This window comes from Lepidochelys olivacea (genome assembly GCF_965140295.1).
Source record: "Lepidochelys olivacea isolate rLepOli2 genome assembly, chromosome: 1".
NCBI classification, from domain to species: Eukaryota; Metazoa; Chordata; order Testudines; family Cheloniidae; genus Lepidochelys; species Lepidochelys olivacea.
The window spans coordinates 258995687-259009328 of NC_140411.1; the positions used below are offsets into that span (position 1 = coordinate 258995687).

General features: G+C 54.9%; 1 protein-coding gene across 1 annotated transcript in view; it reads right to left on the reverse strand.

Moving 5' to 3' along the window:
- Window positions 1–13238, reverse strand: part of CARD10 (caspase recruitment domain family member 10) — a 46426-nt gene extending 33188 nt beyond the window's left edge. The window contains exons 1-9 of the mRNA XM_084622305.1: window positions 12963–13238; window positions 10868–11080; window positions 8667–8804; window positions 6209–6534; window positions 3362–3544; window positions 1181–1336; window positions 959–1084; window positions 439–636; window positions 103–249 (exon numbers count right to left, since the gene is read on the reverse strand). Of these exons, the coding sequence (XP_084478431.1) occupies window positions 103–249; window positions 439–636; window positions 959–1084; window positions 1181–1336; window positions 3362–3544; window positions 6209–6534; window positions 8667–8804; window positions 10868–11080; window positions 12963–12969 (1494 nt within the window). The 5' untranslated portion in view covers window positions 12970–13238. The remainder of the gene's footprint in view (window positions 1–102; window positions 250–438; window positions 637–958; window positions 1085–1180; window positions 1337–3361; window positions 3545–6208; window positions 6535–8666; window positions 8805–10867; window positions 11081–12962) is intronic.
- Window positions 13239–13642: the final 404 nt, after the last annotated feature.

A 13642-nucleotide genomic window follows, 5' to 3' on the forward strand; every position in this document is an offset into this window, starting at 1 on the left:
CAAGCCCGCGCCCCTCTGTGCCTTGTGAAACAGGGTCATGCTGATATGGACCCACTCTGCAGACGGGCTGCAGGGTTTAGGGCTAAGGCCCCTTGCTCTTACCATGCTGTGCTGTGTGAGGTCCCCTGGAAAGGTGATGGCGGGGACACCCAGCGTGTCCATGACACCATTCCCTAGGGGGGAGGGGTTATCGCTCAGGCTCCAGGTGCTGCTTAAGTTGGAGCAGAGAGAGTAGGAGGAGGTGCACACCTGAGAGAGAAGGAAGGGACCCAATGAGAAGGTCATTGGTCCCCTCTATGCCCAGGCCCTTTGGAGACCCCTCAACTCCACCCTTCTTCTCTTCCCATTCCATTCCCTTTCCACTCAGGGTCTCCTCCCCAGCCACCCCTCCCTCAGAGTCCTTTCCTTCTACATCCCCACCCGCTCCTTGTCACTCACCTTGATGCCCACATCCCGGTTGCCTTGGCATTGCTGCAGCTGTGCCTCCAGAGTGCTCTCCACACCCTCCACCTGGCTCAATTTGCTCCGAAGCTCATCTCTCTCCTCCTCCAGGGCCCGAACCCGTTTGCGGTACTGGTCCTTCTCAACCAGGCTCTGGGAGTACTGCAGCTGCACCCTATCTCGGCTCTGGATAGCCTGCAGGGAGAGAGTCAGATCCCAAGGCCAGAAAGGATCATTGTGATGCTCTAGTCTGCCCTCCTTCATAACACAGGTCACAGAACCTTCCCTGGAATAATTCCGGGAGCAGATCTTTTAGAAAAGCAGCCAATCCTGATTGAAAAATTGCCAGCAATGGGGAGAACACTAAGGGTGAGAGGGGAAGAGGTGACTATAGGCCTCAGGCACGCAGAGTTAGCCCCCTCCCGGTAGAGGCTGGAGAGGACTCTGGGGGATCAGGAGTGGAGATTCGGCTCCTCTCCTACTGGGGAAGGGGACTCTGTATGGGAGGACAATTCACCTGATCCCTCTCCTTCTCGATCTCCTCCAGCTGAGATAGCACCGTGTTCATCCGGTGTTTGTACAGATCACAATCTTTCTGCAGAGTCCGGTGCTTCAGCTGCAGGTCCTCCACTTCCTGCAGGTACTGGGGACAGGAATCAGAGCGTCACGTTTACCAGGGGCAAACATCCCCACTCCAGAGGGCCCTGCTCTTCAGCTGTACTGAGGGAGGGGGAAATACCTTATCCCTTAGTTCCTCAGCCCACTGCAGCTCGCTCTGCAGGGAGTGGAGCTTCTGGCACAGCTCTTGCCGTTCATCCTGAGCTTCCTTCCAGTCGTGCTCCAAAATGTCCAGGAGGATCCGCTGGGAGCCTGGCGCCTGGGCCTCGCTCGCTGCCTAGGAGACAAAATAGTTGAGTAGCCTAACCACAGACACCAAGGGATGCTTCCAGCTAGGGGCAGCCTCAGGCTCATCTGCTAAGGGGACTGAAAATTGCATGTTGTTATGGTCACCTTTATTACGGCAGCACCCAGCTGAGATCAGGGCCCGCTTGTGCTAAGCACCACCCTGAAGACTTCGTGCCCTAAACAGACCAGGGAAGGATTATTGCAGGAAACTGAGGCACGGAGCGATCAGGTGACTTGCCCACAGTCACACACAAAATCTGTGGCAAAGCCAGGAAATGAACCCAGATCTCCTGAGTCCCAGTCCAGTGCCTTAACAACAAGCCTGACCCCTGAGTACTTAGTGCAAGAGCAGCAGAAGGTCCCTAAAAGTGTGGGGGCCCCCACCGGCACCTGAACTGTGGCCCTGGCCTTTCCCCTTCCCCCTGAGGCCCCATCCCCACACCGTCCCTTCCCTGAGGCCCTGCCTTCACACTGCCCATTCCCCCAAGGCCCTGGTCCCACACTGCCTCTTCCCTCAACCATCCCGCCCACCACTCACTCCTCTCCTCTCCTCCCCCACCATCGCTCTCCCTTACGGCTGGTAAAAAATGGGGGGCCATGGCCCCCTGGCCCTCCCTGTTCAGGTTCCCCTGACTGAGCATAAAGGTCCTGTTACCCCATCTTAGGTGTGAATCTGCAAACCTGGACTGCTAAGGATCCTCCAAGTACCAAACCAGAGACAGGACCCGAGAGAATCTGAGGGTTCGATTTTAGACAGGGACCTTGTTGCTGTTCAGAATTCAGCACAGGTTTAGTTTGCTATTTCAGTATGCCCTGGGGTGTTGGTCCTTCTATCCCATTGTCCTGGGGGCTGTTATTCTGTCATGCTTGGTGCCAGGTCCCCTTTCTAGTCTGGCATCTCTGGCTATAGCCCCGGCTTATTGTTAGACTCTAAAGAAATCTGAGCTTTGTATCTGTTTTCCCCACCATGGAAACAGCTGTATTGAAAACACTCCCAAGTGGAGAAGAGCAGAATCGAGGCTGACTGCCTTCAGCACTGCTCAGTCCCCGAGCGGGACGCAGGGAGGCAACTTCAATGGGCTGAACATCAGAACGAACGACAAAGCTGGTGACGGGCAGAACCTAATGCCCACCTCCATACTGCTGCATGGTGGGGCCAGCTGGTCAGAGGACGCCACAGGGAGCATCCACGCCCACTAGATCAGCCTTGGAAAGGGAGCTGAGTGACTCTGAGGAAGGATTTGAAGGAGGGGAGGGGAGCTGTATTGTACCTCAGAGGAGAGAGGCTGCTCAGGCATACGGGGTGGTGATGGTGAAGCAGCAGAGGAGGGAAAGGAGATGTGGAGACATGGATCAGAGCTGGCAGAGTGTAGGTTGCAAGGGGGATCAAGCTGCATCTCACTCCACACGCTTTCCATGCAGTGTCTACCCAGTAACCCTATTCATCCCTCACCATCTTCTTCCACTTCCACGCCACTCCCTCAGCCCCTCTCCACATGCAACACCCATCACCTCCTCCTTAGCAACATGACCCGCCAGAGGCTCAGCACCACCTCCAGTTTCTTCCATCCCTGCCTACAACATAGGGGGTGGGCCTCAGCCCCTCTCTCACTCCAGAGCCCTTCCCTGTTAGGGTGAGACCGTGTCCATGTGGGACAGGGCTCTCAGCCCCCTCCCCACAGGACTGTAATCATGAAGGACAGAGCTCTCAGTCCCACTGACAGTCCAGCCAGGGAGGAGTCAGGGTCACCCAGCCTTCTCTCAGTGGTGGATTAGGGGGGTTGTGGGGCCCTGGGCCAGTGCAAGTGGGGGCCCCTCCCCACCCCTTCTGCCTGCAGTCCCCCCAAATCCTGGTCCATTTCCCCTCCCCTGGCTCTCCTGCCGAGAACTGGGGTCAGGGTGCGGGGAAGCAAGGTAGTGTGTGGTGGGGTTTGTGGGCATCCATTTTTCCAGGGGCCCCATTGGCCCAGTGGCTAATCTGCCACTGCTTCTCTCCCTTTGCTCAGGCTTGTACCTGCAGCATGCTCTGCAGCTCCTGAAGTGATGCCGTCAGCCTCTGGTTCTCGGCCTGCAGCTCAAACACCGTGTCAGGCTGACCCCGTTCCTCTGCCTCTCGCTGGGGCCCAGTGGACTTGTGTTTCTTCAGCAGCCTGCACTCCTCCTCCAGGCTGCTAACTTTACATTTCAGCTGGTCCACCTGGGGCAGGAAGAACACAGACAGCCTCACGCCCACCGCCTCTGCCTTAGGTGCCATGGAGCAAAGCGGGGAGGCTGGCACACAGGGAGGGCTTGGGAGTAATGAGAGCAAGGACTGAGACAACACGATGGGGAAAGCCTTGTACAGCTACGGGATGAGGAGGAGGTCTCTTCCAGCTTAGCTCTCAAGTGAAAGGGGTTTGGTTGGCGAGACAGAGTAGGCTAGGTCTGTACCAAACTGTGAGCCCCATTTTAAGTGACTGCCATTTTGTACTGTAACCCTCATGTTATATTGCAACCTCCAGTGTTCATTAGAGCATCCATTTGGTAGTAGGGGCTTGGCACCTAGTGGAATGACTCTGTGAAGCTAAAACAGAGCAATCTAGCCCTATCAGCTTTCATTGTTTCTCAGTGACTGGCCAGCCCCTGGAGCAATGACCTCTCTGCACAGCAGTGTGAGTGGTGAGGAGGAGCTGGAATTTCCCAGCTAGAGGACTTGGCTGGGAGAGCTGCAGTTTGTTCTGCTGGCCACATGACCAAAGAGAATAGAGGCTATATTTCAGAAAGGGGGTTCTCTGAGCAAGGCCCCATCCATCATCAGAAGACCAGGTTAAGGAGGCAGGAAGGGCTGACTAGTTGAAGGATCATAGAATATCAGGGTTGGAAGGGACCTCAGGAGGTCATCTAGTCCAACCCCCTGCTCAAAGCAGGACCATGCCCCAATTTTTTCCCTGATCCCTAAATGGCCCCGTCAAGGATTGAACTCACAACCCTGGGTTTAAGCAGGCCAATGCTCAAACCACTGAGCTATCCCTCCCGCCGCTGACCATGCTGACCAAACCCAAGACTCACAGACAGGGTGAGATCACAGTTGCGGGTCTGTGTTCCGAATTGTTATTTTCCAAAAATCTGTGACTCTTGAGCATGCTTTGTTAAGAGTGAAGTCTCTGTGGCTAAGAAGTTCCCATGCTAAGCCTGTGTTCCTTGTTTTCCTGCCTTTCTTTTGTTATCTCTGAAGGGGTTAATCAAGAAACCAGAGTTTTCACAGTCAGGTGGGCTCTGGGTGAATGTATCTAAGCAAGGGGGGAGGGGGGAGTTCGGAGGGTGGAGCACTGGTTCTGATGGCTAGGCAGCTGACCTGCAGGATCCTACTGCCCAGGAAAGCTGCCAGACATGGGGTCTGCACCTAGAAGCATGCCAGAGGGTACGTCTACACTACAGTAGAAGACCCCTGCCTGGCCCAAGTCAGCTGACTCAGGCTTGCTGGGGTGGGGCTGTGGAGCTATAAAATTGCAGTGTTCGCATTTGGGCTCGGGCTGGAACCTGGGCTCCGAGAACCCACAAGGTGAGGAGGATCTCAGAGCCCAGGCTTCAGCCTAAGCCTGAATATCTACTGCAATTTTATAGCTTTGCAGCCCAGTCAGCCATGGTTGTTTTATTGCAGTGTAGACATACCCTGAGAGACCCAGAGCTAGGAACTGTGACCAGTCACTACCCAGACCCAGGGAGGTTAGCAGCACATGGAATCCAGTGGCTGGGTCCACTCATCACATCCTGGTGTCCATCCAGAGAGGGGGACTGGGCTAGACTGTGACCATGGGTCTCACCCTACTCTCTGATGGGTATTTGTCCATATTACCAGACCCATAAACAATCCAGCTGCCTGTGCTCAGAAGAGGCCTAGGATTGCTATAGTGGAGGGATGCTGGTCAAGAGTGAGGGACATGGGCAAGAGCTGTGTGGGGATCCCAGGGCCGAAAGAGCAGAGTGTGAGCAGGGACTTGAGGGCCATGGGCAGGGCTGCGTATGAGGGCCCAGCCCTAGAACAGCAGGGAGGCAGGCAGCACTGCAGGGAGGGGCATCGGCAGGGCTGCGTGGGAGCCTGGCACTGGAACGACCCAAGGAACAGGTGTTAGCAAGGACAGGCTTGTAAATAAGTGAACTCAAGGTGCAGCCGTCCTATCTCAGCCAGCAGAAGTGGGTGTGTAATTGCTGGAGGTGAAAGGATGGTATCCAGGGCATGTGTCATGAATTCCTTCTCCCTGGCGTCATCTGAGGGGAGAGGAGGTGTGGGGTGGGCTCTCTGCCCCGCACCTCAGTAACACACCCAATGCCAGGCAGTCCAGAGCACCTCGCACACAGAGCCTAGTGCACACACACAGCACTCCCTCCTATAGAGGAATGGATATGGACATTACGTAAGTGGAGAGAATAAATATAACAACAGCCCACACAGAGCAACACCCAGAGAACACACAGTGCACACACAGCAACACACAGTACACCACAACACGCATACACAGCGGAGAGTACACGTACACACATGCTGACAGAGCAAGGTACGATACACATGCACACTAAAACACACCATCACGTACCAGTAGGTAACGGAACACACCCATTTTCAATGAAACACTAATGCTCACAAAGAGACATTAAAAATACCACCGCTAGCATACATACACTCATTTATTCCTCCCCTCCCCCCCAACACTCATCCTGCCTGCAGTACCAAGACAGAACGTACACACTCTCCCTTCCACACCCCCTCAAGGGGAACTCCCATCACACCCCAGTCCCTAATCGGCAGCCTAACCCATGCTCAGTAACAAGCACTCCTCTCACCCACTAACTGCCAGGCGCCCACTCTCCCACCCTGCCATACCACCAGCTGCAGGTCCCGGCTCCGCAGCACGGCCAGGTTCTTCTCCTCACACAGCTGTGCATAGCGCATGGCCAGCATGTAGTTCTCATCCTTCAGCCGCAGCAGCTCCATGCTGTTGGAGTCCCACTCCTCCCGCAGCCTCTGGGATCGCTCCTGCACCTTCAGCAGCTCCTGCAGCCGCTGCCCCAGCCGGGTCTGCTCCTCCTCCAGGGCCTGGTTCTTCACCTTTAACTGGTGCTCTCTCACCAAGAGCTCTTTCCTTTGTGCCCTCACCTTCTTCACCTCCAACATAAGGAACTGGGTCAGACCTTCGGGGCCCTCCTCATCTGGAAGAGAGAAAAACAATCAGTTCCTGGGTGCTGAGACAGGGACAGCTACCACCCTGTCTTAGATCTGGGACACAGACTTGTCAGTCACTCTGTACCCCCAAACCAGGGTTCAGGGTGCCAGGGAACCTGGTACACACAGGGCTCTCCACAGGCTGAGATTCAGGGTGCCTGGGTTCCTCACACACACAGGGCTCTCACCGACCCGAGATTCAGGGTACCCAGGTTCCTCACACATGCAGGGCTCTCCCCAACCTGGTGCTCAGGGTGCCCGGGGGTTCCTCTTGTGACCCTGCAGCCCACATTCTTTGCAGTGATATTATTATGATATGATTATGACATAATTATGATGTGTTTTATGCAAGATAAGTCTTGTGAGATGTCATTGGAAAAGTTAGGAGTTGCTGAATATTATTATCCTGTTTGTATGCATGTATCTCTTTTGTATCTGTAGTTATGAATATTGTCTCTGTCTCTGCATTTCCAATATAGTTACACCTGGGGAATGCCCACTAGACAAGAGGTTTTCATTCTAGACATGGGTGGGGAATGGGTCATTAGGAAAACAATAGGCCTTAGGAGAAGCTTATCTCCCACCTGGGAAGCCTTCCTGAGGACTCTACAGAGAGCCTCCGACGACCACATGTCTCTAGACTACATCTTGGGATGTCAGTGTTTTTCCACTGACCAGTCTGGGAACTAAGCTTTGAAACAAAGGGTTCCCGCCATATGCAAAAGCTATATAAGGCGGGGAGTGACACCACCTGAGGTTCTTCACTCCCCATCCAAGAACATAAGAACGGCCATATCAGGTCAGACCAAAGGTCCATCCAGCGCAGTATCCTGTCTGCCAACAGCGGCCAATGCCAGGTGCCCCAGAGGGAGCAAACCTAACAGGCAATGATCAGGTGATCTCTCTTCTGCCATCCATCTCCACCCTCTGACAAACAGAGGCTAGGGACACCATTCTTTACCCATCCTGGCTAATAGCCATGAATGGACTTAACCTCCATGAATTTATCTAGTTCTCTTTTAAACCCTGTTACAGTCCTAGCCTTCACAGCTTCCTCAGGCAAGGAGTTCCACAGGTTGACTGTGCACTGTGTGAAGAACTTCTTTATTTGTTTTAAACCTGCAGCCCATTAATTTCATTTGGTGGCCCCTAGTTCTTATATTATGGGAACAATTAAATAACTTTTCCTTATTCACTTTCTCCACACCACTCATGATTTTATATACCTCTATCATATCTCCCCTTAGTCTTCTGGTAACACCTGGGGAACAAAGACTGAACTGGGGGAAGTGCTGGACCCAGGCTAAAGGGATTTTTAGCCTGTAAATGGAATACCTGGGGATTCCAAGCTGTAAGCAAGTGCAGCTTGCCCCTTAAGAATCTGCAAGCTGATTATATCATCTCTTAGGGTGAGAATCTGCTATTCATATCCAATCTATTTTGTATATTAAGTTTAGTTTGCGTCTTTTGTTTATTTGCTAGGTAATCTGCTTTGATCTGTTTGCTATCACTTATAATTACTTAAAATCTATCTTTTGTAGTTAATAAACTTGTTTTTGCTCTATCTAAACCAGAGTGTAGGAATCACTACTCAGTGGTAAAAGGATATGGCATATTCCTCTCCACAGTGAGGGAGGGGATGAATTTTATGAGCTTACGCTGTGCAGATCCCTGTGCAGTGCAAGACGGAATAATTTGGGGTTTATACTCCAAAAGGGGTGTGTGCCTGAGTTGCTGGGAATAGCTTTCCCCTGCAGGGCCTGGACAGTGAACCTGCTTGTAACTGCAGCTGGTAGTGTCCCTATCTGTATGTATGCTGGTGAAAGTGCAGGCTACACAGAGAGCTTTGCAGCTTTTCACAGCAGTACAATGTAAAAGGGAGCCCAGGCTGGTGGGTCAGGGGGGCTCAGTGGTACTCCAGTTCCAGGTGGCACCCCATGGGGAACCCATCATCCCTCACACACGCAGGGCTCTCCCCAACCCGGGGCTCAGGGTGCCCGGGTTCCTCACACACGCAGGGCTCTCCCCAGGCCAGGGTTCAGGGGGTATGGGTTCCTCACACGCAGGTTTCTCAAAGCCACTGCACAGCTGGGGAGGGAGAAGGGGGCTGCGTCCCTACCCAGGATCATAGAGCAGCGCTGCACTGGCTCCCTCCCTGTCAGCCGGGTAAAGTGCTCTGGGTAATAAAACTCCAGAGATTCTAGGAAGGCTTCGTAGCCTCGCTTTCCTCGACATCGAAGGATGTCCATCAGGTGTCCTAAAAGAGACAGAGCAACACAGGCACTGCTAAACCCATGAGCAACTGGGTGTAATGACATCACTGTACCAAGGAGCAAATTCACCAGTTTCCCCCGTGTTTAAGATCAAGGCAGTAGGGAAGGAGGTGGAAGCGCTGGCTGTGGGGGCAGTTGTTGGAGGAACCAGGGTGGGAGCAGTCACTGGAGGGAAGAGGGCGGGAGCGCTGGCCGTGTTTGGTGTCACTGGAGGGAAAGGGGCAGGGGTGCTGGCTGTGGGAGGGAGTCGCTGTGGAGAACAAGGCAGGAGCTCTGGCTGTGTGTTTGGGGGAATCACTGTGGGGAACGGAGCGGGAGCACTGGCTGTTGGGGGTTCACTGGAGGAAATGGGGCAGGAGCTCTGGCTGTGGGGGGTGAATCACTGTGAGTAATGGGACAGGAGTGCTGGCTGTGGGGGGGGGTCACTGGAGGGAAAGTGGCGGGAGCGCTGGCTGTGGGGGGTCACTGGAGGGAACGGGGCGGGAGCGCTGGCTGTGGGGGGTCACTGGAGGGAAAGTGGCGGGAGCGCTGGCTGTGGGGGGGAGTTGCTGTAGGGAACAGGATGGGAGCGCTGGCTGTGGGTGGGTCACTGGAGGGAAAGGGGCAGGGGTGCTGGCTGTGGGGAGGGAGTCGCTGTGGAGAACAAGGCAGGAGCTCTGGCTGTGTGTGGGGGGGAATCACTGTGGGGAACGGGGCGGGAGCGCTGGCTGTGGGAGGGAGTCACTGTAGGGAAAGGGGCGGGGTGCTGGTTGTGGGGGAGGGAGTCGCTGTGGAGAACGAGGCAGGAGCTCTGGCTGTGTGGGGGGGGGAATCACTGTGGGGAACGGGGCGGGAGTGCTGGCTGTGGGGGGGAGTCACTGTAGAGTATGGAGCGGGAGCACTAGCTGTGTGGGGGTCGCTGGAGGAAATGGGGTGGGAGTACTGCCTGTGGGGGGCGGGGGAGGTCTCTGGAGGAAATGGGGTGGGTGTACTGCCTGTGGGGGGCGGGGGAGGTCTCTGGAGGAAATGGGGCGGGAGTACTGCCTGGGGGGGCGGGGGGGAAGTTGCTGTCAAGAACATGGCGGGAGCGCTGGCTGTGAGGGGGAATCCCTGTGGGGAACGGTGCAGGAGCACTGGTTGGGGGGGTCGTTGTAAGGAACGGGGCGGGAGCGCTGGCTGGGGGAGGGGAGTCACTGTAGGGAATGAGGTGGAAGTTCTGGCTGTGGGAGGGAGTTGCTGTAGGGAACAGGGCGAGAGTGCTGGCTGTGTGGGGGTTGCTGTAGGGAATGGGGTGGGAGTGGTGGCTGTGTGGGGGGTTCACTGTGGGGAACAAGGCGGGAAGTGTGGCTGTGTGGGGAGTCACTGTAGGGGGAGTTGCTGTAGGGAACGGGGCGGGAGCACTGGTTGTGGGGGTTACTGGAGGGAACAGGGTGGGAGCGCTGGTTGGGGGGGGGAGTCGCTGTGGAGAACGGAGTGGAAACCCTGACTGTGGGGGTGGGAAATCACTGTGGGGAACGGGACAGGAGTGCTGGCCAGGGGTCGCTGTAGGGAACGGGGCAGGAGCGCTGGATGTGGGGGGTGTCGCTGGAGGAAATGGGGCAGGGGCAGGAGTTCTGGCTGGAGGGAATGGGGCGGGAACGCTGGCTGAGGGTGTCGCTAGAGGGAATGGGATGGGAGCACTGGCTGTGGAGGGGAGTCGCTGTAGGGAACAGGGCAGGAGCCCTGGCTGGGGAGGGGAGGGGGGGAAACCACTGTGTGGGAGCGGTGGCTGAAGGGGTCACTGTAGGGAACGAAGTGGGAGTTCTGGCTGTGGAAGGGACTCTGCAGAGAACAGGGAGGGAGTGCTGGCTGTGGGGGTAATCGCTGTGGGGAATGGGGTGGGAGCACTGGCCGTGCAGGGGGAAGTCGCTGGAGGGAACGGGGTGGGAGCGCTGGCTGTGGGGTGGGATAGTCACTGTAGGGAATAAGAATGGGGGAGCACTGAGGGTGGTATTTTCACTGCGTGGCAGGGGTGTCCTGGGGAAAGAAGGACTCCACACACCCACTGTGACAGACTGCTTTCTCCTACCTGTGCGATTGCTCTTGTATGGGAACCTGCATGAGTTCAGCACCTCCTCCTCATCCTGCTCATCTATCACACGGCACTGGCGCAGGTAGGGCGTCAGCTTTGCTGGGTTCAAGGACCGGGTCAGCTGGTGCCGCACACTCTCAATCTTCTCCCACAACACCTCCTCCTCCTCCTCTGTGGGGCTGTCAGCCTGTCCTGGTGCATCCTCAGAGCCTGGGAAGTGGGAGGCAGAACTTGTGTTGTGACAGTGGAGAGTCACAGACATGGAGCGGCACTAGGGGTCAGCTCTCCAGGCCCAAATGGCAGATCAATCATCTTAAATACCAGAACTGTCCAGAAGGATCAATAGGTGCCCACCCACCTGGGGCATCAGAAATGGAGGGTGAAAGAGAGGCCACTCAAGACATCTGTCACTTTAGGCAAAGCTCACCACCTCCGTCTGCAGCTCCCAGGGTGAGAATGGAATCATCCTTTGCTAAACTGGGGTCTAAACGATACCAAACTGCACAGCAAGGGTGTCAACTTGAGAATTCAGTAGGAGTTAATCCAGCAAGGACAAGGCTAATTATCTCGAGCCTGTTGCACTTGGGGTAATTAGAACACGAAGCACCTGCAGTCTTCCTATCGGCTAGAAGTCCCCCGGGGGAAACATTGTTGCAACTAATATTCTATTCTGAATCTGTGATTAATTTATTTGTCTGGAGACAGAATTGTGCAGAAGGGGAATTTAACATCAGCCCCTGAAGGGTGCGCCGGCTCCTAAACTGGTCTGCGGAGCTGGCACTGGGCATAAGCAGACTAAACAATTGCTTATGGCCCTGAGCAGCTCCAGGGGGCCTCCTACTCCCTTTTTATTATAAGAATTTGCCTTCTTTTGTATTATGTGGGTGGGGGCTCAAAAATATTCCTGCTTAGGGCCCGCAGTGAGCAAGCATTGGCACTGCTGGTTTGGCTGCTAGCTTGAACTCTGCTTCCTGGAAATTGATTTGAGAGTTTGAATTACCCACTCATTAAAGAAATCCAAGCAGGGGCCCTGTGACCGTTCAATACACAACCAGTTTCCTGACAGGCAGTCTCAGCAGAAAGACCAAGGCTAGTTCTGGAGGCTGAATTCCCTTTCCCCACCTCCCCCATGGCCCCCTCCAGGCAGGGCTGAGCTGAACTGCTCCAGGTGGCGGGCAGCTTGGTGTCTATAAAAGTGTTGTCTAGTCTGAGTGAACAATGGAGACTGAATTTCCTTTTCCCATCCATCTCCTCCCCCCTCACAAGTACACAAGCAGACCTGGGGGAGGAGGGTCTTCCCCAATGCACAAATAGCAAACTGCAGCTCCATCGCTGGAACAAGGTGCCTCCAGGGCAGGGCTGTGATGATGCCCTAAGAAAACTCCATGAATCACAGAAAACAGCCAGCCAACAGAGCCATTAAATCATCCAGCACCCCCTCACCCCTGCCAATGCATGTTTGTCCTGGTGCAGGTCCATTTGCTAGTGGTTTGTGCAGTCTGCCTTTAAAAGTCCTAAATGATGAAGATTTCACACACACCCTCCCCCTGTACACACACGCACACAATTGTACTGGTATAAGAACACCACACACTAACATCTCCCTTCACCAGACACTTGCCCATGGCTGTCAGGGCTCTTTTACCTGTCATGCCAAAAGGACACAGCCAGAGCTAACCGCTGGATCAAACTTCTGCTCCCGCAAATTCCCCTCTGCCTTCCCAATCTGAGCAGCAAGAGTCCCTGTGTCTCAGTAGTCTCCTTTCCAAGTGTCTAATCTGGGCTGGGAATGGAGTATGGGTGGGATCTGGGACTCAGCCATACTCCTGCTCTGGTTGGCTGACCCTAATTTCTGTCACACAGCAAGAATCTAGTCTGGATTGTATTCCCCCTCGGCAGGTTTCTGATTGTATCAGAATCCCAGCAGGCGTGTCCCAGGCCCTTCCTATCCCTGTCTCTTTCACAGTCTCTTATTCACCTGATCTTACAGTGTGCAGAGCAACAAACTCTAAGCATGTGAACAGTGTCTAGTCACAACCTATCCCCCCTCCCAACTTTACAAACTGATACAGTGTTAATAAGACAAACTCACCCCTCATCCTGGTAAAAGGGACCTCGGCCCCCTAGCAGACAGCTGCTTGGGCCCAGCCCTGATAGGAAGACAGCGTGCCCTGGAGGTCGACAAGCGTGTGTACAAGTGAGGGGAGCCCCAGCACTGAAAACTGCTGGCCCCCTTCTGTTTGAGCCAGGGGGGCTCTTAGCACCAGTCCCTCAGCAGATGGCCAATGCCACAGTACCAGCTAAGGAGAGCAATCGCTCAGGTAGCAGGGTCCCAAACCACTGGAGCCAGCTGCTTCTCACCTCTCTCTCTGCTTCCTGCCTTTCTCTCCTTCTCCCTCTCTCTCTCACCGCCCCCCCCACACACCTAGCATGACCAGGCAACAGTGGCGAGGCAGATTTCCTTTTCAGGAATGCAAGAAGGCCTGAGCAAAAACAAGTGCTGACACCCCTGCTTCCTGCCCAGGAATGCGAGTTGTGAATTCCTTTCTGAAGAAGAATCCAGCCGGGTGGGCAGGGATGGGGGTGTAAGTCTGACCTCTGGGCTGGAGAGAGAGAGAGCACTTCCAGCTCAGGGCTCCCTTTCCTCTGGAGCCAGGCAGCTGCATGGTTGCTGACCTGCCCTCCCTCCACAACGCCTCTCAGTGCTCTTCACCTGGCCAGCCACCCCAACGGCTCTCTGGCAGGATGTGGATTGCTTGGTCACATGCCTCT